The sequence below is a fragment of the Chrysemys picta genome, chromosome 1, assembly GCF_011386835.1.
Source record: "Chrysemys picta bellii isolate R12L10 chromosome 1, ASM1138683v2, whole genome shotgun sequence".
Classification (NCBI taxonomy): Eukaryota; Metazoa; Chordata; order Testudines; family Emydidae; genus Chrysemys; species Chrysemys picta.
In genome coordinates this window covers 21348441-21373107 of record NC_088791.1, presented here as the reverse complement: position 1 = coordinate 21373107, position 24667 = coordinate 21348441, and the positions used below count along the sequence as shown (strand labels likewise).

At 40.6% G+C, this 24667-nt stretch overlaps 1 protein-coding gene across 4 annotated transcripts in view; it reads right to left on the bottom strand.

Moving 5' to 3' along the window:
- PCLO (piccolo presynaptic cytomatrix protein) overlaps nucleotides 1–24667 on the bottom strand; it is a 522605-nt gene that overhangs the window by 50113 nt on the left and 447825 nt on the right. For 2 of the 4 annotated variants that reach the window (XM_042859416.2, XM_042859417.2), the window contains 4 exons: nucleotides 20871–21051; nucleotides 19316–19510; nucleotides 17893–18075; nucleotides 1263–1404 (listed from right to left, as the gene is read on the bottom strand). In XM_042859416.2, coding sequence (XP_042715350.2) covers nucleotides 1263–1404; nucleotides 17893–18075; nucleotides 19316–19510; nucleotides 20871–21051 — 701 coding nt within the window. The remainder of the gene's footprint in view (nucleotides 1–1262; nucleotides 1405–17892; nucleotides 18076–19315; nucleotides 19511–20870; nucleotides 21052–24667) is intronic. The other 2 variants (XM_042859418.2, XM_065553640.1) reach the window with 1 other exon arrangement.

Genomic DNA, 24667 nt, shown 5'->3' with positions numbered 1-24667 from the left:
GGAATGTCACAAACTCTAGAGAACAAATTGGTTTTGTTTCGTTTATAAAGTCAAGAACCTTTAAAAACGTTGCTTTCATCTCTTGTGCATCAGATTTCAGGACTGCAGAGCAAGAACTGACCATAGTGTGCTGGGAAAAGGCCAAGGAAAGGAAGATTTCCTTGGAAAGGTTCATTAGACATTAGTGTGGTTCCAGCCCAGTGTTGGGCTGATAGCACTGGCACTGGCCAAAGTGTGGGTCTGATTTAGAAACATGGGGTCAGAGTCAGAGCTGGAGGAAATCAGAATTTCTCTACTGAAGTGAGCATCCACACACCTCTGTAGCAATGAGAGTCATGTTGCTGTTAGGTCTCAGACAGCCCCATGTTTTGAACTCCCCTCTGAAGAGGGCCAAAGGGTGCCAAGCCATAGCCAGCACTCTTCTTAGCAGCATTAACCGACTCTTAGTACCACACAGTGGTGGGATTTGGTGCTGCAGCAAATAGGGTCAATATGCATAGCCAGCCTGGTGTGACCAGCTAGCTCTTCAAAGACCATCAGCAAATGTTTCATGGACCAGACAGACTTTGAAAACAATTGATCTATTTCCGCCTGAAGAGTGTTAACATCAGAAGGGGAGAGAAATTATCTAGCATGATACAAGGGGTATAACTAGAAGTAATGGATAAGGTTAATAATAATAAAGCTTAGTCTTGTAAAATAAGGATAAACTTCCTGATGGTGAAACTTGTCAGACTGTGGAGAATACCCCTATATTGGCAAAAGAAGGGATTTGATGAAGAAGTCTTCCTCAAACTGCTATGCTAATGCAGACATGGCCGAACCAAAAATACAAATTCAAATTCCTAAATTTTGGGGAGGTTTGGATCTGAATTTTGCTGTTAGTACCTGTGTCGAGAATGGGGCCAAATTGAACATCCCCAAATTTGGCAGAAGTTCTGCTCTCCATCAGCACTTTGTGTCTCAAGCCCATCTCTACAAATGTGCACAAAAAGGAACGAGGATGAGGTTGCTCCTGGATTGCAGCGATTAGTTTGTTCTGTAGAATCATGGGTATAGTGGGCTTGAACATTTATAATTGTGCAACAGTGGAAAATGCAATTACAGACTCTGACAAGAGTCCTATCTGGTTAAATGCTATTAGCTGTTATACTGTGTAACACAAGTCTTGGGAAGAAATGACATATGAGGAAGCCTGAGGCCTCAAAGTGCTGTACATAGTACTGTCAGGACAATACAGTGTATTAAAGAAAAAGCCTTACATTCTTGGAATAGGAAACAGATTGTTCTCCCCTGTGGTGCTGCTGCTTCCTTCGCTATCCATGCTATATCCGCTGCCAAAACTACTGGCTGACGAGCCAGTGGAGACAGAGCTTTCTGTAGGTCGGTGGTTGGTAGGCCTTGCTGTACAGAGCAGGAATAATGGGTTACAAAAAAGCTTGTAAGATATAAATGTAATCAATGTTAAGAAAGTGCTATTCATCACAATTACATGCTGCAAACACCTTTATGCTCTACTTTACTTCATATTCATTTGACAAAGTGAGTAGGATAGTCCTACAATGAGAATCCCAATGGACCTTCCTGTTACTCTTAATGAAACATTCCTTCATTGCATTTGATGATTTTTGATACAGTACAGGGAATCCAAAGGAAGTATCATCGATACACCATCTAGTCCCACACAAATTGTGTATGAAAACATCCTCCTCTTCAGACATCGTACCATTACATTTCTCAACTGCTCATTAATATCTTTGGTAATCTTACGGTATGCCTTGAGTTTTTAAGCACAGCCCTTAGCAATTTAGTAAACTGGTGCTAAACCTCTATTTATTAGGTTAATTTCATGTGGTGACTGTATGTCAACTCTAAAGAAATTATTTTTGCTTTAGATGGTTTATTTTGGTTTACTATTTTTGATACTCAAAATTAATTAATTCTCCTGCATTTGACCCTGGGCAAGTTGAGAAATATATACAGATAACACACTGTGACATTACATTTAATAAAGAACAATGAACAATATCTGTTCACACATTGAATAACACAATTTCCCAGGAAAAATAAATATAGGGTTTTTTTCTTGAAAAGATTGCTGTGGATGGCACTTTTCACTTATTTTAATAGAATGGATATAATGCTGAGGATAGAAACGTTTGTGCTAAAAGCTCTCACTTAGTAAAGTTTTCCTGTCATCTTGGTCAGCCTTAAAGCTTGAAGACAAAGAATACAAAGGGATTGTATTTATAAATGAAATGTGCCAAAAATCTAAAAACAAATAATTTCAAATACAGTCCAGAACCCAGATAATATCCCATCCAAGTTAATGATATTTATGTTTGACTTGGTGTGTGTTATTTCCGGTGCAGGCTTCCGCAAACTGCCTTGCAATGTCACCCAAAGTTAAATAAGACACCCTAAATATACTTTGAAAATGGTTTAATAATTGACACTGGAAAATAGGGATAAAAGGAAATAGTGCATCATGAATCATTGGTCTGTCCTAACCATGAGTTCATATTCCCACAATGATTCTTCCCTTGTAAATTCAGCCATCAAGTAACTATTTAAAACTCTATTACCATTGGCTGCTTTCAGTCACTCAGTCCAGCTATTTGAACACTACCTAGGTTCCCTTAAGACCCCATTGGTTTTGAGATGAATTTCATGACGCTTTGCACTTAAATTATAGTCACTCTTAAGAGATGATTAGCAGGTAACTTTCCAAACCATGCCTGCCTCAGTGAGACACCCACCAAAGCCTCTGTTTTTCCAGAGAAGACAGACACAGCACTATAACATACTCTGCCAAAGAAGAGCCCATCAGATAGGTGAAATTACATTAAGAACTCTGCCACTTGTGGTACTCCTGACAATTCATGTGAGCAGGGAACTGGATTGTGTAGGGAGTAGAAGGCCTGCCAAAAGCATATATTTCCAGAGATCCGTGGGGCAATTGAAGAAATCTCAGGACAAGACCTGCACTGTGCACCATGGCCTCCTACTTCTGGCAATTGGGAATCCTCCTTGCTCATGCGTGAACCAGAGCCACCCTTAATCTAATTTCTGAGACTGTTTGCAGGATCAGCACTAATCCCAGTGGTTGTTTCCACATAAGTGTGTCATAGGATGATGCCACATAGAATCATAGAATATTAGGGTTAGAAGAGACCTCAGGAGGTCATCTAGTCCAATCCCCTGCTCAAAGCAGGACCAACCCCAACTAAATCATCCCAGCCAGGGCTTTATCAAGCCAGGCCTTAAAAACCTCTAAGGATAGAGATTCCATCACCTCCCTCGTTAACCCATTCCAGTACTTCACCACCCTCCCAGTGAAATAGTGTTTCCTAATATCCAACCTAGACCTCCCCCACTGCAACTTGAGACCATTGCTTCTTGTTCTGTCATCTGCCACCACTGAGAACAGCCTAGCTTCATCCTTTTTGGAACCCCCCTTCAGGTAGTTGAAGGCTGCTATCAAATCCCCCCTCACTCTTCTCTTCTGCAGACTAAATAAGCCCTGTTCCCTCAGCCTCTCCTCGTAAATCATGTGCTCCAGCCCCCTAATCATTTTTGTTGCCCTCTTCTGGACTCTCTCCAATTTGTCTACATCCTTTCTGTAGTGGGGGGGACCAAAACTTGACACAATACTACAGGTGTGGCCTCACCAGTGCCGAATAGAGGGGAATAATCACTTGCCTCAATCTGCTGGCAATGCTCCTACTAATACAGCCCAATATGCTGTTGGCCTTCTTGGCAACAAGGGCACACTGCTGATTCATATCCAGCTTCTTGTCCACTGTAATCCCCAGGTCCTTTTCTGCATGGTCCCTAGTTGGTTCCTCCAGCACTTGTACCAGGAAGTTGTCCTCAACACTCTCCAAAAACTTCCTGGATTATCTATGTATTGCTGTATTGCTCTCCCAGCAGATGTCAGGGTGATTGAAGTCCCCCTAAGAACCAGGGCCTGTGATCTGGCAACTTCACTTAGTTGTCCATAGAAAGCCTCGTCTACCTCATCCTTCTGATCCGGTGATGTATAGCACACGCCCACCACAACATCACCCTTGTTGCTCTCCTCTAAATTTAACCCAAAGACTCTCAACAGGCTTTTTTCGAGTTTCATACTGGAGCTCTGAGCAATCATACCGCTCTCTTACATACAATGCAACTCCTCCACCTTTCCTCCTGTACCTGTCCTTCCATGTTTATATCCATCCATGACAATGCTCCAGTCATGTGAATTGCCCCACCAAGTTTCTGTTATTCCAATCACATCATAGTTCCTTGATTGCGCCAGGACTTCCAATTCTTCCTGCTTGTTTCCCAGACTGGCTCCCTCCTCATGCCATCACATCTGAGTAGCCATGCCCCCACAAACCCCATAAAATCTCAAAGTGGTGACTGCGCAGAGGGATGGTGTTGCTGCTCCTTCATTATGGAGTTACCTGCCAGTTAGGGTCATTAGTGCACATCTCAACTTGTCCATGGTTAAAACAGAGGGGAATGATATGTCTCCCAGTTTCCTTGTTTATTCTGTAAAGACTAGTTCCTGGAGTCCCGAAGTCACTAAATTTGTCCTCCAGTGGACCTCTTCTTCCTCTATGCCTTATGGGTAGTAGTAGGAATACAGAATTCAGCACAGCATTCCAAAAAAGACCTCACCTAATCTTAGAATCATAGAAATGTAGGGCTGGAAAAGACCTTAAGAGGTCATCTAGTCCACCCCTTTGTGCTGAGGCAGGACCAGTAACACATAGACCATTCTGATAGGTGTTTGACTAATCAGTTCTTCTTCCAGTGATGGGGATTCCACAACCTCCCTTGGAAGCCTATTCCAGTGCTTATCTATCCTTATAGTTAGAAAGTTTTTCCTTATGTCTAGCCTAAATCTCCCTTGCTGGAGATTATCCCCATTACTTTTCATCCTACCTTCAGTGGGCATGAAGAACAATTGCTCACCATCCTCTTTAAAACAGTCTTAATGTACATGAATACTATCAGTTCCCTCCCTCCTCAGTCTTCTTTTCTCAAGTCTGAATATGCCAGGTTTTTTTAACCTTTCTTCATAGGTCAGGTTTTCTTTTGTAATTTTTGTAGCTCTCTTCTAAACTCTCTTCAACTTGTTCACATCTTTCCTAAAGGCTGGCACCCAAAACTGGACATAATATTCCAGCTGAGGCCTTGCTAATGCCAAGTAGAGTGGGCCAATTAACTCCTCTGTCTTATATACAACATTCCTGCTAATACATCCCAGAATGATATTAGACTTTTTTGCAACTGCATCACATGGTTGGCTCACATTCAATGTATAATCCATTATAACCCTCCAGAACCTTTTCAGCCATATTACCACCTAGCCAGTTATTCCCCGTTTTGGAGTTATGCTTTGATTTTTCCTTTATGAAGTAATTAAATGCTGTCATAAGACTACTTGTACTCAAAGCTGAATTTATCTCCTGGATTTTAGTTACATTTTGAAGGTGTCAGAGTTCTATTCTCCGTGAACACCAAACTTCTTTCCTGGTGCTCATTTGGAATAAAATGTCCTTTTAGGGTGTATTTTGCATTCAGTATTTTTCGTTTCTATTCTTTACTCTACCCCACTTTACATTTTTCCACACTGATTTCCTTTCCCATCAACTATGTTACTGGAATTGAATATTAGACATGGTGAGCCCAAGTTTAGGTTTATATCTGGATTTTGAAGACCCCAAAGTTCAATGTGTGTTATTCATTTGTGTCTGATCCACGAAGGGAATAAGTCTGCCACCACTCTACCTATTTCTGTAGAGTAGATCTGTTTTGACTTCTTTTTTCCCCACAAAAAGTTTTGACCTTTAATTGAAAAAACAAAATCCACAAAGTTTGCAGCCATAATATTTTCAGTTTTTGGCCGAAAACATTTAGTTATTCAACAAAACGTTGAATCTTTCCACAGAAAGCAGACACTTTTTGTGAACATTTTCCTTTAATCAAAAACCCAATTGTCCATGGAAAAACAGTTTTGATGGAAAACTTTCAACCTGCTCTACTGGCTATGCTCATGTGTTAGCTCTAGAGATCTTGGGTTCAACTCCTGGTGATAACAATGTCATGATTATATGATAGGGTTACCAGCAATAGGAGGATAGTGGACCTGATGACCCAAAAGATCCCTTCCAGTTCTGTGTCCTATGACATTCTAAACTCCTGTAAGGAAACAGGTGAGAAAACGGTTCTTAGGCTGGAGCGCTGGGTAGAAACAGTAGTCTAACAAGTGCAGTCAAGACACTGCCAACAGCCTTAAGGGGCCCTGGAAAAATCATCGGACTGTATGCAGTGATCAAAGTAGGGGCTGAGGGTTAAAGGATGTACTATTAGTCTCCTCCTTGGTAGTGGTTTGGATATCTGCTGTTGGCCATTCGTTTTGGTGTCCATTCCGATCAGGTGGTTGATAACAAACTCCTACTGTTAACTTATCATCTTGTTCTCTATCTAATTTTGAGCCGCAGTGGTTGATATGGCATCTCGGTATATATTTAATTGCCAGCAATAAAATGATTTGTTAACACTCACATCATGGGTCTAATGGCACCAGTGACTGATATTGGTCATGAGATTAATGGCACCAGAACTGCTATCAGTTTGCTCTTTTTCATTTGAGTTTGTATAAAGAAAATGTCCAGATTTTATTTTAATAGAAAGGCTTCTAATGATTTGTGCATGAATGGGATTGGAAGAGCTATTGATTGTCTTCTAGGCTGAAAAGTTTTTCTTTCCTCTGAATCTGCTGCTGTCCATGCTGTACCCAAAAAACCCTAAGATTAAGAAAGTGGAAAATAATAGATGAAAAAAGAAGCCCGCGAGGGAGGCGAAGGTTCACATGCCTAAATAATCTTCCTAGTCCTCCATGAAAAAGGAGTAGACATATACAGGTGCCACAAATATGTCTTCTGCATTCAGTGCCATTAATGGATCCCAGTGAAGACTTTCCCACCAACAGCAAGCTATTCATGCAGCTATCTCTATATACCTACCTTAGAAAACAATTGCAGGATAAAGAAAATTGAAATTTCCTCACTTCTCCAAATTAAAAAAAAAATCTTAACACAATACTAGTTGTCTCCACATAGGGGTGATTGGTGGGGGAGGGTGATGTTATGAGTGTGATATAATATCTCATTGAAAGATGACAGGGCCAGAAAGAGTTAATTAACTCACAGACTGACCTGACCCATGGCCAAACTTTACAGACTGGTTAGGAAGATATGTAAATGAATTGAGCTTTGAAATGCAAGTCTGCATTGTTAGAGGTAGAAGGGTAGGTGTTTGCTCAGGTCTTGTGGTGTAAGCAAACACATCTTGTTTGATTCAAAGATCAAAAAAGGAATATTAACATTTAGGAAAATACTTGAGTGAAATAGTATTATTGTCTATATGTCTCTTTGAAGGTTGTGGTAACCTGTATCTGAACTGTTTAATGGATAAATTACCCTGTGCTAATTGCCAGGATGTTTGGAAGCAGGAGAGTTAAGCCTATTGTTTTCTCAGGCCAAAAGGTTGTTGAAAATTTGTTAGTCTCTAAGGTGCCACAAGTACTCCTGTTCTTCTTTTTTTGGAAATGTATAAGAACCCTGGGACATGATCCTGCTTCATCTCAGATCTGCTTTGGGTTTCAAGAGAGGTAAAGCCACGAAGATTGAGATCCCCAGTCATTGACTGGAGCCACCCTGAATATGGACATTGGACTATAACCTATGGACTATTTCTAAAAGGACTTTTGGCAACTACAAGCTCATCTCTGCTATTTATCTGAACCTCAAGAACTGAATTCAAGTCTGTATATATATTGATCTTTTAACCAACACTCTCTTTTCTTTTTTTTAATTTTTAGTTTAGTTAATAAGAATTGACTATAAGCATGTATTTTGGGTAAGATCTAAGTTATAATTGGACCTGGGTATGTGGCTGACCCTTTGGGGTTGGAAGAACCTTTTCTTTTATATGATGAGATAAGATTTTCAGTAATCGTCATCATATCTGACGTGTGTGTCTGGACGGAGGCCTGAGGCTGGGTACTTTAAGGGAACTGCATTGTTTGGACTTCTGAGTAACCAGTGAGGTACTATAGAAGCTGTTCTGTGCTGGCTTGGTAAACTAAGTATTGGAATATCCACCAGCGTTTGGGGTTTGTCTGCCCCGTTTTGTTTGCAGGTCACCCTAATTGAGTGACCTCAGCTGGCTCCCATGGGCAGCCCTGTCACAGGGGGGTGGGGTTAAACTTGTGTATTTATGGAACCAGTTAGAGAATCAGATTCCATAACTGGAGAAACATGAGTTCCAGGTCTCAAACGTACTAAAGGATAATGTCATTTTAAAATCAATGGGAAGGGGGAAAAAGAATCCAAATTCTACTACTAAATCTCCCAGTGAAGGGGGCTTGAGACTACAGAAAAGAAATGTGCATGTGTTTTTTTTTTAAAGCTAAGCATAAGGGAGATAATTCACACAGCACCTACAGCCATGTGCTGTCAAATCAATCAATAGTGAAATGGAAACTATTAAGCACCGCCAGACTTCCCAGCCATTCATCTAGACTGAATGAGCAGTTTGTTTAAAGAGGGGAACTTGAGATTAAATGTGGGGCCAACTGATTCAGATAAAATAATAACTATATCAAAGAGAACCTTCTTCTGAGTTCTAAATTGCAGAGAGTATCTTTTCCTCCGTCCCAACTGTTATTCCTTTTTACATGACTGACCAGGACCACAAGCTGAAGTGCCAAAATGCCACCAGAAAGCCTGTACTAGTTGCAACCCAAGTAGTAAGCACCAGAAATCTCATAAGAGAACCGTTCTTGCTAGATTTTTAGCCCAGTTTGGCAGAATAAAGACAGAAGTATGGGCAGCTTGTATAATTATTTAGGCTTTTCAGGATGTGTGCGCATGGGGGGACGGGACACCAAAGAAGCCACCACAGTAGTATTTAACTTCAGAGATGGGAACTACACAAAAATGAGGAAGCTAGTTAAACAAAAATTAAAAGATATAGTCACAAAAGTGAAATGCCTGTAAGCTGCATGGAAACATTTTAAAAACACCACAACAGAGGCTCCAATTAAATGTATACCCCAAATAAAAAAAAGAAAGTAAGAGGACCAAAAAAGTGCCACCATTGCTAAACAAGAAAGTAAAAGAGGTAATTGGAGGCAAAAAGGGATCCTTTAAAAATTGGAAGCATAAACTCTGGCATGTCAAGTATAAAAGTATAATTAGGCAGGCCAAAAAAGAATTGGAAAAGTAACTAGCCAAAAACTCAAAAACTAACAACTTTTTTTTTAAAGTACATCAGAAGCAGGAAGCCTGCCAAACAACCAGTGGGGCCACTGGACGATCGAGGTGCTAAAGGAACACTCAAGGAAGATGAGACCATTGTGGAGAAGCTACATGAATTCTTTGCATGGTCTTCACTGTAGAGGATGTGAGGGAAGTTCCCACACCTGAGCCATTCTTTTTAGGTGACCAATCTGAGGAACTGTCCCAGATTGAGGTGTCAGTTAGAGGAGGTTTTTGAACAAATTGATAAATTAAACAGTAATAAGTCTCCAGGACCAGATGGTATTCACCAAAGAGTTCTGAAGGCACTCAAATCTGAAATTACAAAACTACTATCTGGGGTATGTAACACATCATTTAAATCAGATTCTGTACTAGATGACTTGAGGATAGCTAATGTGATGCCAATTTTTAAAAAAAAGACTACAGAGGTGATAATGGCAAGTACAGGCTGGTAAGCCTAATTTCAGTACCAGGTAAATTGGCTGAAACCCTAGTAAAGAACAGAATTATCAGATAGAGAGATTAACATGATTTGTTGGAGAAGAATCAACATGGCATTTGTAATGCAAAATCATGCCTCACCAATCTGCTAGAATTCTTTGAGGGGGGTCAACAAACATCTGGACAAGGGAGATCCAGTGGATATAGTGTACTTGGACTTTCAGAAAGCCTTTGACAATGTCCCTCATGAAAGGCTCTTAAACTGTCATGGGATAAGTGGGAAGGTCCTCTCATGGATCAGTAACTGGTTAAAAGGTAGGAAACAAAGGTATGAATAAATGATCAGTTTTCACGATGGAGGGAAATAAATAGTGGAGTGCCCTAGGGGTCTGTACTGGGACCAGTGCTGTTCAACATATTCATAAATGAGCTGGAAAAAGGGGTAAATAGTGAGGTGGCAAAATTTGCACACAATACAACATTACTCAAGATAATTAAGTCCAGAGCAGACTATGACAAGTTACAAAGGGATCAAACAAAACTGGGTGACTGGGCAGCAAAATGGCAGATGAAATTCAATGTTGATAAATGTAAAGTAATTCATATTAGAAAACATAATCCGAACCATACATATAAAATGATGGGATCTAAATTAGCTGTTACCAAGAAAGCTTTTTTAGTAATTGTGGATAGTTTTCTGAAAACAACCACTCAGAGTGCCGTGGCAGTCAAAAGAGCTAACACAGGGGTCGGCAACGTTCGGCACACGGCTCGCCAGGGTAAGCACTCTAGCGGGCCGGGCCAGTTTATTTACCTGCTGACGCGGCAGGTTCGGCCGATCACGGTCTCCACTCGCCGCGGTTCACCGTCCCAGGCCAATGGGAGCGGCGGGAAGCGGTGCGGGCCAAGGGATGTGCTGGCCGCGGCTTCCCGCCGCCCCCATTGGCCCGGGACGGCAAACCGCTGCGAGTGGGGGCCGCGATCGGCCGAACCTGCTGATCGCGGCCCCCACTAACAGAACATTAGGAATCGTTAGGAAAGGGATAGATAATAAGACAGAAAATATCATAATGCCTCTATATAAATCCATGGTACACCCACACCTTAAATACTGCTTTCTGTTCTGGTGCCCCATCTAAATATATATATATATATATTAGAATTGGAAAAGGTACAGAGAAAGGCATAAAAATTATTAAGGGTCTGGAATAGTTTCCATATGAGGAGAGGTTAATAAGACTGGGACTGTTCAGCTTGGAAAAAAGAGGACTAAAGGGAATATAAAAGAGGTCTATAAAATCATGAATGGTGTGAAGAAAGTGAATAAGGAAGTGTTACTTACTCCTTTTCATAACACAAGAACTGGGATAATCCAATTAAATTAATAGGCAGCAGGTTTAAAACAAACAAAAGGAACTACTTCTTCACACCATACAGTGTACCTGTGAAATTCATTGCCAGGGGATGTTGTGAAGGCCAAAATTATACTGAGGTTCAAAAAGAACTAGGTAAGTTCATAGAGGATAGGTCTATCAATGGCAATTAGCCAAGGTGGTCAGGGATGCAACCCCATGTTCTGGAGTTCCCTAGCCTCTGACTGCCAGAAGCTGAGAGTGGATAACCATTGATAGATCACTTGATGATTGCCTAGTCTGTTCATTCCCTCTGGAGCACCTGACATTAGCCATGTCCTGAAGACAGGATACTGGGCTAGATGGACCATTGGTCTGGCCTAGTATGGCCATCCTTATGTTCTTCTTATGTTCTTACATACCCAGGATCACTCTTGTCATAAATATAAAGGGAAGGGTAACAACCTTTATGTATGCAGTAACATCAAATCCCTTCTGGCCAGAGGTACAGAATCATTTACCTGTAAGGGGTTAATCAGTTCCATTAACCTGACCTGACCTGGCACCTGACCAGAAGGACCAATGGGGAAAGAGCAACAGAGGGTCCTGTGGCACCTTTAAGACTAACAGAAGTATTGGGAGCATAAGCTTTCGTGGGTAAGAACCTCACTTCTTCAGATGCAAGCTTATGCTCCCAATACTTCTGTTAGTCTTAAAGGTGCCACAGGACCCTCTGTTGCTTTTTACAGATTCAGACTAACACAGCTACCCCTCTGATAATGGGGGAAGAGGATACTTTCAAATCGGGAGGGTGGGGGGAGGTTTGGTTTGTGCTCTCAGTGTGTTCCCTCTTGAGACAAAGAGAGAGACCAAGCAGGTAATCCAGTTCCTACTGAAATGATACATCTAAAATTACAGATATTGTAAGTAATAGCAAGGAAATGCGTTAGATTATCTTTTGTTTTAGCTTGTGAATTTTCCCTACGCCAAGAGGGAGGTTTATTCCTGTTTTGTAATTTTGAAGTTGAGCCTAGAGGGGAATCCTCTGTGTTTTAAATCTTTTTATCACCCTGTAAAATTACCTTCCATCATGATTTTACAGAGGTGCTTCTTTAACTTTTTTTTTTTTATTATAAAGTTCTTCTTTTAAGAACCTGATTGGTTTTTAGTGCCCTAAAAACCCAAGAGTCTGGTCTGTGCTCACCTTGTTAACCTATTTGGTTGGTATATTATTCTCAAGCCTCCCCAGGAAAGGGGATGAAGAGGTTTGGGGGGATATTTTGGTGGGGATAGGGCTCCAAGTGGTCCCTTCCTGAATGTCTGTTTAAATCGCTTGATGGTGGCAGCAATACCGTCCAAGGACAAGGAAAGGAATTTGTGCCTTGGGGAAGTTTTTAACCTAAGCTGGTGGAATATAAGCTTAGGGGGTCTTTCATGCGGGTCCCTACATCTGTACCCCAGAGTTCAGAGTGGGGAGGGAACCCTGACAACTCTCTAAACCTTTAAGGTTTGCTCATGACTATTTGAAATAAGATTAAAAACCACTGCTCCCTTAAAGTTGCTCAGCGAAACCAGTGTCTGTGTTATGATCCAGAGAGCACAGCGGTCCTAGTATTTCATTTCTCACTTGAGGGGTAGGCCCATTTACAGTAGCTCCTGGCCTTGTTTAGAACTTCTGGAGAATTGCAATATATAACCCTCAGAAAGACATCAGGCACATAAATAATTGATTCCATACTCCAGCTCACCTCCCCTCTCTGCCAAGTTTGGATTCAACCAATTGCCTTTGACAAGAGACCATCCAACTGAATGGTAAAGACACATTCCAAAGAATTCCGGTAATAAAATCTAGCTTCTTAAAAAGGAGTACAATGTGTCCAAATCCGGAGTGCATCACAAGATTTGGAGCTTTGGAGGACCTGGTGGTCCTATCAACTTGCTCTTTCAGCAAGCAACCAAAGAAAGAGCGGGTGGGAATTAAGTGGAGCCACAGTTCTGCCTCCCATCCTAAATGTGCCAACCATGTGATCAAGCTGGTGGAATGTGTTACTTCCTCCACTGTAACCAGAGAGCCTTAGGAGAAAGAATGCCAGCTGGTTGTCCTTCTGCAGCAATGCATCACCAAGTATCCTCAACCCAGAACTGTGGCAAAATGACATCATCTTGGCCAACACCAAAGACAGAACCAGAGCCTGCCAGAGCTAAAAGCATGAATTACTCCCAGCTCTGTATCTGTAATACTCACATTCTTCATGAACTGAGTATGGGGGGTGAGGGCACACCACAAACACTGATCAGTGGGATATACCACAATTTAGCCCTAAGAGTCCCATTCTGCCATCCTTCCTCACTCTGGATAGTACTTTACTCCATGAGTACTCCCACATATCTGCCATTTTATATTGATTTTTACATTATGCATTGATTTGACCATATGTTTTCTATTTATAATTTTGTGAAATTTCAGTGGGACTTCCCACAACGTGCAGTATCACACAATGTGAGTAATGGTGGCAGGATAGTGTCCTACTAAAAGTGCTGCAATGTTGTTTCTTTACTCAACAAAGCAATCTTAACAATCTAGTTCTAGCACATATGCTCCCTGGGGCTCAGGCCACTGGCTAACAGACTTTTGAAATAGGAGTTATCGGACAAAGACTCTGAACAATTTCCTGAAATTACATGTCATTTTAAAATGGTGGAAGAAAAAATAGTAAGACTAGCAACAGCAAAAGGTGCCAGTACTCAGGCTGGAACCAAAGATAGCATAAGATTATTATTGGCTGCACAAAACGGGGACAAACTGTTCTTGTTTTGATAATGACAGAAGGATTCTGGAAAACTGGTTGTTTGTCGCAATAAAAAAGCGTATTTAATTTACCCTGAAATTAGGAGCCCAGAGAAGCTTGGAATAAAGCAGCTTTATTGGGCAGTAAATTATTTACAGTGTGAAGGAGTCATCCCAAACTATGGCAAGAAATGAAAACCTGGTATTGCCTGTTAGAAGCATTCAATGCTTTTGTACATGAAGGGAGCTTAAGCTGGTATTTAAATCTCTACACAATCCTATCCAGTCCAAGCAATATGAAGTACCCAGGAAATCAGTTGCATTTTCCATTCCAAATTGGCCAAAGCCAGTAAAATGAAAGCTACCGAGAGGAACTGCACAATATTGCATTTTTTCTGGTAAATGGCTGACAATTACACGGTGCTCACTAACTTATATCTAACCAAGTTTACAATGCAGTAGCATATATATCTGCTTAGTACACAACACTTCTACCTTGTTTTATATCCCTAAACTACTTGTTTTTTTCTGCAGCAGTTTCTTATTGTGTCAAGTAAAAGAAATTGAGCATAAGCAAGAAGGCAAACTCAATTAAAACCAGTCTTATCTCACTTCATGTCCATATTGCCCTTTTGACACTAAACTCCACTAACATGCCTTTCTCTCAAAAGAACAAGTACACTAATGTACCATTCTCCCATGGGATATACAGTAGTGTCTGCTTGGAAGCACATAGACAATACGCAGCTGGCTATTATGAAGTTTATGGTTCGAATCCTCTACTCAGCTTCTGCAAATTTTACTTTCATGCAATGCAGGCACCTTTGAAAGATATAAAACAGTCTTCCTGGGCCTACAAAACTTCCTCCTCTGCTTCTTTATCCGTCGACTAACTGTACAACATTTTAATGCAATGACAGAATGAAGATGAAGCCTGTTGCATTTCAGGGCAAAGCCAATCACCTTCTTTGTAGTTGCGCAGGACCACTGGCAACAGAACTGTGGTGTAAAGAAGTGAGCCAAAGAGAGGCCATTGCAGGGCATTGCACAGCACTTTGTTTTGCTTGAGTTCCCTGTACAACAGCATGTGCACTGAGAAGTGACGAACTATCTTGTATCACCTATGAAGTCAGGTTACCACTATGAGTTTATTTTCTGGGTTCTGTACTTCTAACTTCTTCAGAGTCTGCTGTCTGTATGAGCTGCTGCCATTTTTGTGTGGCAGAACTGATACAGCATCTCACATGTAAAGCTCATACTGCGTTCTTCTGTCTTGTCATGCAGACTTTGCTATTGTTCTTCCTTACTTTGTTGTTTCCGTTAATCTAAAGTAAAAGTCATTGAGACTGAAAGCGCATGGGTTGCTCTTTGGACCAAGAAAAAAATATTCTGTACTTTGAAAAGGTATTTATATAGAGTCAACAAAGTAATTTATTTTGTGCATATCTCTATACTTCATTTTGGTTTTGTTATATAAATCATTCACATTCCAGAGCCTGGTGAAAGGTCAGTCAAAACAGCTTGAAAATCAAATATTCAAAATTATCTGCCATGAATGAGTTACAGAACAGTAACTGGCAAATAACTTTGATCAAACAAATTTGAGGATGGGGAATGATCTGCAGAACAGGAAAATGATGCAAAATTTGTTGAATAAATTATACAGTTAATGCTAATTCTGAATAAAAAACAGTTAGAACTCATGAGTTCCTGCATCCTAGCTCAATTCTCGGTTCACACATCTCTTAGAAAGTGCTAGACCTATCAAGAGAGAATATATTCTGATGAGATTTCGAGATCAAAAAAGGTTGGCTAAATACTGGAGCTGTTCAGAAAATCTTCAATGGGACCATTTTCCATCAGAAATTGTAGTTTTCATATCAAAATAACTTTTCATTTCAATTTATTTCAGTAGAATATATAATATAATATAAAAATTTAAAAAGCTCAAACAACCCCAAACAAAATGCTTTTGGGACTTTTCCAGAGAATTTTGAAATTTTCAGGTTTTATTCCAAATTGGAATGAAAACAAATTTCTAAATCCCAAAAGCCTCCAGAAAATGGAATCTCCATTCTCTGCATAGTGCTACTAAATATGTTCTTATGCCCCGTATAAACATTCCGTTTGATGGAAGAACCTTCATATGTTTTGGGTTTTGCTCGCTATTAGTATTAATAACAATAATTGTTCAATAGTCTCCTTCCATTCTAGGGAGACATGGAAAATTTGAGATAAAAACAGAAGGGTAATAAATGGGGGACTAGAAACAAAATAAGAGTTTTTCTTTTTATCTTCTACACGGGGATTAAAATAATAAAGCTGTCCTACCTATCTACTTTAGTTCAGACACCACATGGTTTAGGACTCAAGCAGAATAATCTGGGCCAATTCCACAGCAGATTAAATCAGTGAAGTGCTCCAAAAGACAATGAACCTAGTTGATTTACATCAGATGAAGGCAATGATAGGTAGGTGGATGATGGCATACCTAACATTTAGGTTTGATAGCACAATTGGCCACAACAGAGAGGAATATATTTCTTCTTTAGATATTGCTAGGATACCATTCCTTTATTCCTTTCCTTTTCACTGGTATTTGCAAAACTCTGCATTGAAAAAACAACGAGGAGTCCTTGTGGCACCTTGGAGACTAACACATTTATTTGGGCATAAGCATTCGTGGGCTAGAATGCACTTCATCAGATGGCCCAACCACTCCCAGTCTTTATTCAGGCCTAATCTGATGGTATCCAGTTTGCAAATTAATTCCAGTTCTGCAGCTTCACATTGGAGTCTGTTTTTTAAGTTTTGTTGTTGAAGAATTGCCATTTTTAGGTCTGTTATTGAGTCACCAGAGAGATTGAAGTGTTCTCCTACTGGTTTTTGAATGTTATGATTCCTCATGTCAGATTTGTGTCCATTTATTCTTTTGCGTAGAGACTGTCTGGTTTGGCCAATGTACATGGCAGAGGGGCATTGCTGGCACATGATGGCATATATCACATTGGTAGATGTGCAGGTGAATGAGCCCCGGATGGTGAGGCTGATGTGGTTAGGTCCTATGATGGTGTCCCTTGAATAGATATGTGGACAGAGTTGGCACCGGGATTTGTAGCAGGGTTTGGTTCCTGGGTTGGTGTTTTGAGAACACTTCAATCTCTCTGGCCACTCTTTGGGTCATTACAAAACCTAAACTTAATTTCCCCAATATTAATTTCTCCCTACTGTTACTCACATCTTCTTGTCAACTGTCTGTAATGGGCCACTCTCTTACCACTTCAAAAGTTATTTTTCCTCCCTTGGTATCTTGCTCTTAATTGATTTATCTCGTTAGACTGACCTCACACTTGGTAAAGCAACCCCCATCCTTTCATGTATTTATACCTGTTCCTGTATTTTTCACTTCATGCATCTGATGAAGTGCGTTCTAGCCCACGAAAGCTTATGCCCAAATAAATTTGTTAGTCTCTAAGGTGCCACAAGGACTCCTCATTGTTTTTGTTGATACAGACTAACCCAGCTACCACACTGAAATCTGCATTGAAAGTAATACATCGGCAGTTACAACAACATGGGGTGGAGGGAAGAGAATGGCTCTATTTCCTATCTGGAATTCCAGCAGCAGAAGTGTGCAATTAGTATTTTGTTATAACATAAGAACTATTATGGCATGCTTAAGCAGACCTGGTTAAAGGCATGCATTTTATTAGGCAATGTGAACACAGTTAATCCATTTTTCAACAGAAGAGCAGGTCCCCCAGCAGAATGGAAGTGCACAAATCACTGTTCTATCATATTATTTAGCACACTGTTTCGTTAAGGACTTACACAATTATGGTAAGATCAAGTAAAGGTCTTGATTCACGTTGACATTTACAGCTCTTTACAGAGGGTAAATAAATAATTAAACTCTGCAATGAATCAGTAGACATGGCAAGAAGGATTCTGGCTTTGGTTGGTTTCTTGGCCATGTCTTTCTGCTCACCTCCTTCGGGCTTGACTGGTCCATCAGACATCACTTTTCTGAGAGCTAGTTGACTTTGGTCTTTGTTGTCATTGGCTGGTGGAGGCAGATTGTCAGACTGAGTTCTTTGAATTGGGAGGACTCCTGCTATGCTGTGTCTGTGCGGCTTCCTGGCATGATTAGACTGACCGCTTTTATGTGCTGCTGTGGCAGTGTAGGTGAAATGGAAACCCAGAGTATGTATCCTCAGATGGAACCAGCTTAAATGTTATTCATGCAAACAGAAGTGTTTTGTTCTGCACTTAAATAAGTAGGGTTTTCAAACACCAAAGAGACACCACATGCACAGCATTAAAGGGTATGAAAACTGGCTGTTTCTTTATTAATGACGGTGGGACAAGGAAAACAGTTTCCCCCCTCTTTGTGTTTTATACCACAATGAGTTTATGGCACACCAACAAACCCTGAAGACAAACACAGTGTATCCACAGTTGGAAGGTTTCAATTTGCAGAAACTAAATCCTCAACCAGTAATAAGATACAGGTCTGAATTGTACTCTGTACTGCTAGAATTCTGAATGGAAGGTTTGTCATTTGTGAATCTATTTCCAGCTGCCAGACAAATCCTATTCTAGCCCTAAATCAATCTGTGGTAGAAAGCATCTAATGAAATTGAATCCACTACTACAGCAATTGGCTTAGAAAAGCCCAAGGAGAGTGGAATGATAAGATTATTAATACTATTCAATACCTGAGTTCCTTGTTAATAGTCTGGCGTATTTATTGTCAGCCTACTGTTCACTAATACGAATTTATCTGAAACGTTGTAAAGAGTAGGTTGCCTTTAATAAACCTTTCAAAAGAGTGGAATGTTAGAGACTTATAAGCAACCATGCTTCAAATATAGGAAATTGAGTCATGCTGTTAAGTAACGACTGTTTTTTCAACCTGAAATCCTCCCAACCATTATCCTCCAGTGTAGATGTCCTGCTTGTTTTCTGATGTTAATATCATGCTGTTAATGTGCTCTCAATGCATGTTGGATGTGATTCTTTGAAAGCTGGCAGCCACCTATCTGGGGTTTGATTATTTCTGTGGTTGAGATATTTAGCAACACCAAAACAATAACACACAGTGGAAGATTCCATGAGCCATGCACAGTTCTGGAATGTCATGGGCCATGAATGGTGGGAGTGATGGAGAAACAGCCAGTTTTACTGCAGTCTATATAAATAATAATAAAAAAAGACTTCTAAATAGGAGGAGGATATTGTACTTATATGTGTTAACACACACACACACACAAAGAAAGACATTGAACAGAGTGAGCACAATGTGCCAAGAACAGAAACAAACAAAAAGCAAACCGGGAAGGACAGCAGGGGAAAAAGGCAACAGATGAACATTAAGCTGCCATGCTGAGGAATTTATTTGCGTCTTTTACTTGGTTGAAGGCGAAGCTGTTGGACAGCTGCTTCAGCAGCAGCGATGGCTGCCCCAGCGTCTTCAAGGTGGGTTTGAGTGACGCTGGTTTTGCTTTGGCTGCGGGATGGTCCATGAGAGCGCAGATGTCCTTCGGAAGAAGATTTAGAGCTCCCTGGACTGCTGTGAGATTTCTCAATGGTGGGCATCTGCATGTCTGATGGGGAAAAGGATAAACATGAGTGTTATTTCTATTAAATAAATAATCTCTCTCACAGAAAATTGTGTTTCCAGGCAAAGTCCTGAAATGCCTCACTCCACCAGTAGCCCCAGCAGGCACTGTGTCTGGCAGAATGAGTCACAATTCCCTCCCTGCTTTCCTGTTGCTCTGTGGTCCAAGGTACAGTTTGCTGCTGGCCTATACCAGCAGCAAATTCTGACACCTCCCATGATGACCCAGCTTTGCTCGCTGATGAACTGGTGGGTGGAGCCAAGGCTTCGCACATTTCCTGTTCCTCCTTACCCACCTGTGCTGCAAGAAGGAAGCAGGCAAGCAGCACCATTTACCCCTGAGTGTCCAGACTCAAGTCCAAGCTAGGCTGAGCAAATTTAGGATCCCCCTGTAATGGTGTGTAGTTCAAGTCACAATCTAGCCCTTATATAATTATATCCACAGCCCTCTCTGATTTAGACAAGATTTACTGTCCTTGCAAATACACAGTGCTTTACAGAATTGTCATCATAGCAACTTTACACCAAAAAGAAATAGGACAGATTGTGTGTTATTACCAGAACACTATCCTGTTACTTTGCTTCTGTCATCTGGCCTCCATCTGTACCGCTTTATCACATGGACATTGCTCTGGTACTACATGTGCTGCGTATATACAATGTTTGCCAGCTGAGATATTGGGAAACTGCTATATTTAGTTTGGAAAAAAAAATATTCTGAAGAATGATACACGTTGACTGTCGGTTTTGGAGACACTGAGGCTGATTCTTCACTCACTCACATTAGTGTAACTCCACTGAACTCCTCTACCGCCACTGATTCCGATGGAGTTACTCCTGATTGACACCAGTGTAAGCCACATTCTACTCAGGCCCGTAATGAAGGTGAAATGAACTTTCACTCATTATGATTCTTTAAAAAGATGTCAGTGTGACAATGTCAGAGGACAACAGTTTAAATATTAGCATACATGCTCAAAACACAGTGCCATAAAACACTAAATGAAATAAAAAAGAAAGCCTAATCCAAAGTGGTATATGTGTTGAATTTTGGCCAAAGACATAGGCAAATGAAAAGTACCATGAGATCTCTAATACCTGTGCAGAACACATAGGATCTCACTTTATAATATACTGTTGGAAAGACACAAATTCAGCTTTGGTGTAAGCAGTCGTAACTCCACTGAAATCACTGTGAGGCTGAATTTAGCCTTTAATAAAAGTACATATGTAGAAAATATATGCAAGTCACTCTGTTTTTCCATGGGACCCTGAAAATCACAAAAGGTTCTGTTACATCATAGATTTCTGAGGACTTGTTAGGGAAATTTATCCATAGCTCTTACCCTTGGATGGGTCAGGGAAGATTCCATGACTTCTGCTCTTGATGACAGATGGCTTTGGTGATTGCTGGCTGCTCTGCCCAGAATGAGATTTCCCATGGTCAATACTTTCAGTCTGCTCCTTCAGAGGATACCACCTTGGGGTGTTGTCAATCTGAGAGGTGCTGGATAGCTCAATCAATATCTGCACAATGACATATGATATATCTGATTAAGATATCACATGAGACACAGAGGACTGAATCTGATCTCACTGATGCTGGTGTGAGTCAAAAGTATCACACACAAAAATTAATAGAATCATACCAATGTAAAACTTATAAGGGGAAGATGAGATGTTAATGAATATTTGTTACTAAAGAGATCTTGTATAATGTAAGAATGATTCTGAAAGGTTCTTTAAGTATTTATATGTGCTTGATAATTATATTCAAATGTTAATAGCTATTATTTTTTACCCCACAAAGGAAAGAGATAGCTATAACTTTAAGTATTAAGGGAACAATTATTTTCCATTGCTTAAAAAAACAGTACTCAATAATGCCTTTTAGGAATCAGAGCTGCATTGGGGAGGGGAAGAAGATGCCTTGAGTGCATTGCCATGAGAGGAACAACTGTGCAGACCTTTAAATGATGTAGCCTGTGCTCCTCTGAATTTACTCTGCTGAGATCCACTACTCTTGGCAACTAGCACTGCTGGCAGGAGTCTTGGAAGCCTTTAGAAAGATCTGCCCAGAAAGGGGAGGTTCTCTTTAGGACTCAGCCAGTGCAAAGGAGGTAGACTAGGCAGTTGATTACAAAAATCTTCTGTCCTTAGGAAGCAGAGCTCTTTGGGGAGAGATTGAGTTCATGAAGGGGAGCAGGGAGCACAGAATAAGTTGGAGACAACTTCCAGCGATCTATGAGCTTCAAAGCAAGAGTTGCCCAGGGGGATGAACAATCCTCTAGACCCTCTCTTTAAGGCATTAAAGAACTGCTGAATGCTCCACCATAAAACAAACAAACAAACAAAAAACCACCTTAAATATTTGGGAACAGAAAAGAGGTTGTGCAGGTAAAATTTTGGGCCATATTGTAGTTTAGAAGTCTTTGGGCCATATTGTAGTCACCCATCTTGAAGGAGCAGCTACTTCAGGATTCAGAGATTCCAAGGCCAGATGGGACCATTGTGATCATCAAGTCTGACTTTCTGTGTAGCACAGGCCATAGAACTCCCCCAAAATAATTCCTAGAGCATTACATTTGAAAAACATTCAAGCTTGATTTAAAAATTGTCAGTGATGGAGAATATTTATTCCCCATGTAGGTACTTATAGAATTTTATGTTTTCTTTCATGTCACTGATAAAAATATTAAATAGATAGGGCCAAGAACGGATCCCTGCAGGATCCCACTGGAAACACGCCTGCTCAATTATGATCCCCCATTTACAGTTACACTTTGAGACCTATCAGTTAGCCAGTTTTAAATTTATTTAATGTGTGCCATGTTAATTTTATATCATTCTAGTTTTTTAATCAAAATGTTGTGTGGTATCAAGTCAAAGGCCTTATAGAAGCCTAAGTATATTACCTGAACACTATTACCTTTATCAACCAAACTAGTAATGTCACCAAACAAAAAAAAAGTTATCAAGTTAGTTTGACAGATCTAGTTTCAATAAAACCCATGTTGATTGGCATTAATCACACTACCCTCTTTTAATTCTCTATTAATTGAGTCTCTTATAAGCTGCTTCATGATCTTTCCCAGGATCAGTGTCAGGCTGACGGGCCTATAATGACCTGCGGTCATCCTGTTTACCATTTTTAAAAATTGGCACATTAGCTTTCTTCCAGTTTTCTAGAACTTCCCCAGTGCTCCAGGAGGCCTCTAATTATTGCAGAGACTAAAGGAGAACAATTCCCAGCCTAGAAAGCAAACAACTATACATCAGGCCCACTGCCTGAAGCTACCAAAGGTTAAGAAAAGACTAGAGGAACTCTATCCAAGGAACACTGAATGTGGTGCATGTAGAATACAGCCTGGGGAACTGTCATTGATCACTGTCCCATTAGCAGGGTACCACAGACTCACCAAAGAGGCTGGTCAACCTGAGACAAACCCAAAGAGACCACTCACAGATGGAGCAGTAAGTAGAGATGAATAGTTTAGGGTGGTTAAAAAGGAATTTAGCAAAGAGTAGTGTCATGAAAATTAGGCTGAATAATAGTAGGAAATAGTTCTGATGGTGAGTTCTTGGCTAGTTCTCCTTCGGAAGTGGTGGGAACACCAAAGCACAAAATTGTTAGAATTAGACTGATCTACGTACAGACCAATATTCTGTGTGGAACAGCTCTTGGTATCTGACCCCAGGATGAGGTCACTGTGTGACTGTCCTGTAGACCAAACACTTGGATACTTAGCAGCAAGCCAGCTGGATAACAGCCAGAAGCTGTAGGTAACTCAAACAGAAGCCCCTGCAGGTTGTAACCCTTGCAGGCTCCCAATAAACTCATACATGTAATAGTAAGGGAATCTTCTCTAGTGCTGGCAGAAGGAAAGGGTTCAAATACTTTAGGAACTAAGCCTTTGTCATCTGATTAGAGAAAAAAATACAGACTGATTCAGCAGGCCAATGAATTGGTGAAAGACTCCTCAGTATTATTATTTATTTATAATTTATTTATTTTTATTAGCTCTACCTGGGAAGTCTCCTCAAGTTTGTCTCTCACTGGGAGGGCAAAAAAAACATTTGTCCTTAGCTCTCATATGCCAGGGCATGACCCAAGCTCTGGCTTGGTCTCTTTGGGGGCCTTTTAGTTGCTTTCATCAGTGGTGCCCTTAGGGCCATCAGTCATTGACAAGCAGGGCCAGCTCCAGGCACCAGCTTACCAAGCAGGTGCTTGGGGCGGCCACTTCAGAGAGGGGCGGCACGTCCAGCTGTTCGGCGGCAATTCGGCGGATGGTTCCTCACTCCTGCTTGGAGCGAAGGAGCTCCCGCCGAATTGCCGCCGCAGATCGCGATCGCGGCTTTTTGTTTGTTTGGCTGCTTGGGGCGGCCAAAACCCTGGAGCCGGCCCTGTTGACAAGTTATATTTTTGAATGCACCCCACATCCACTGTCACTTGTTAGGCTTCCTTCTGATTTAACCCTTGACAGCCCCCAAATAATGGGCCTGAAATATAGCTGTTTGCGCTATCTCTCGCTCTCTCACTTTCCCCACTAGGAACTGCATTCAAATTTAAATAGAAATGACGTTATAAATTAAATTAAATACTTGCAGATGCTGCTCATATTTCAAGTCAAAAGTTTTAATCATACCAGAGAAGCAGTCATTAGAACACCAATTTAATCTTAAGGTCATAAATAATAATCTGTAGATACTCTCTAAAGTCATTCATTTTGGGGTATGATAAATATGCTGAAGACAGCAACAGTGTGATGTGGCAGGTAGGATGTAAGTAATCATTTTTTAAACTCATCCATACATTTGTTCTAGAGATTTTTTAAGTGGTGACATAGCTTGCCTGGTACTACGGTCACAATAAAGCATATCTGGTGCTAAACTGAATAACATTTAATTGCATATGCTGTATAATACACCTTAAATGCAGGGTAAGCAATTTTTTTCACATTCGTATCACTTTATCCGAATGGTAATTTTAGTAATTGATTTTTCTGGGTAATTGTTTCTAATTGTTATCTTCTATGGTAATAATTTTAATTACTGATTTGATATGGTTATTGCTGGTAATTCCATATTACATATGCTTTAAAACAAAAAGGGAAAGCAGGTTGTCTCCAAGCTTTTCATCATG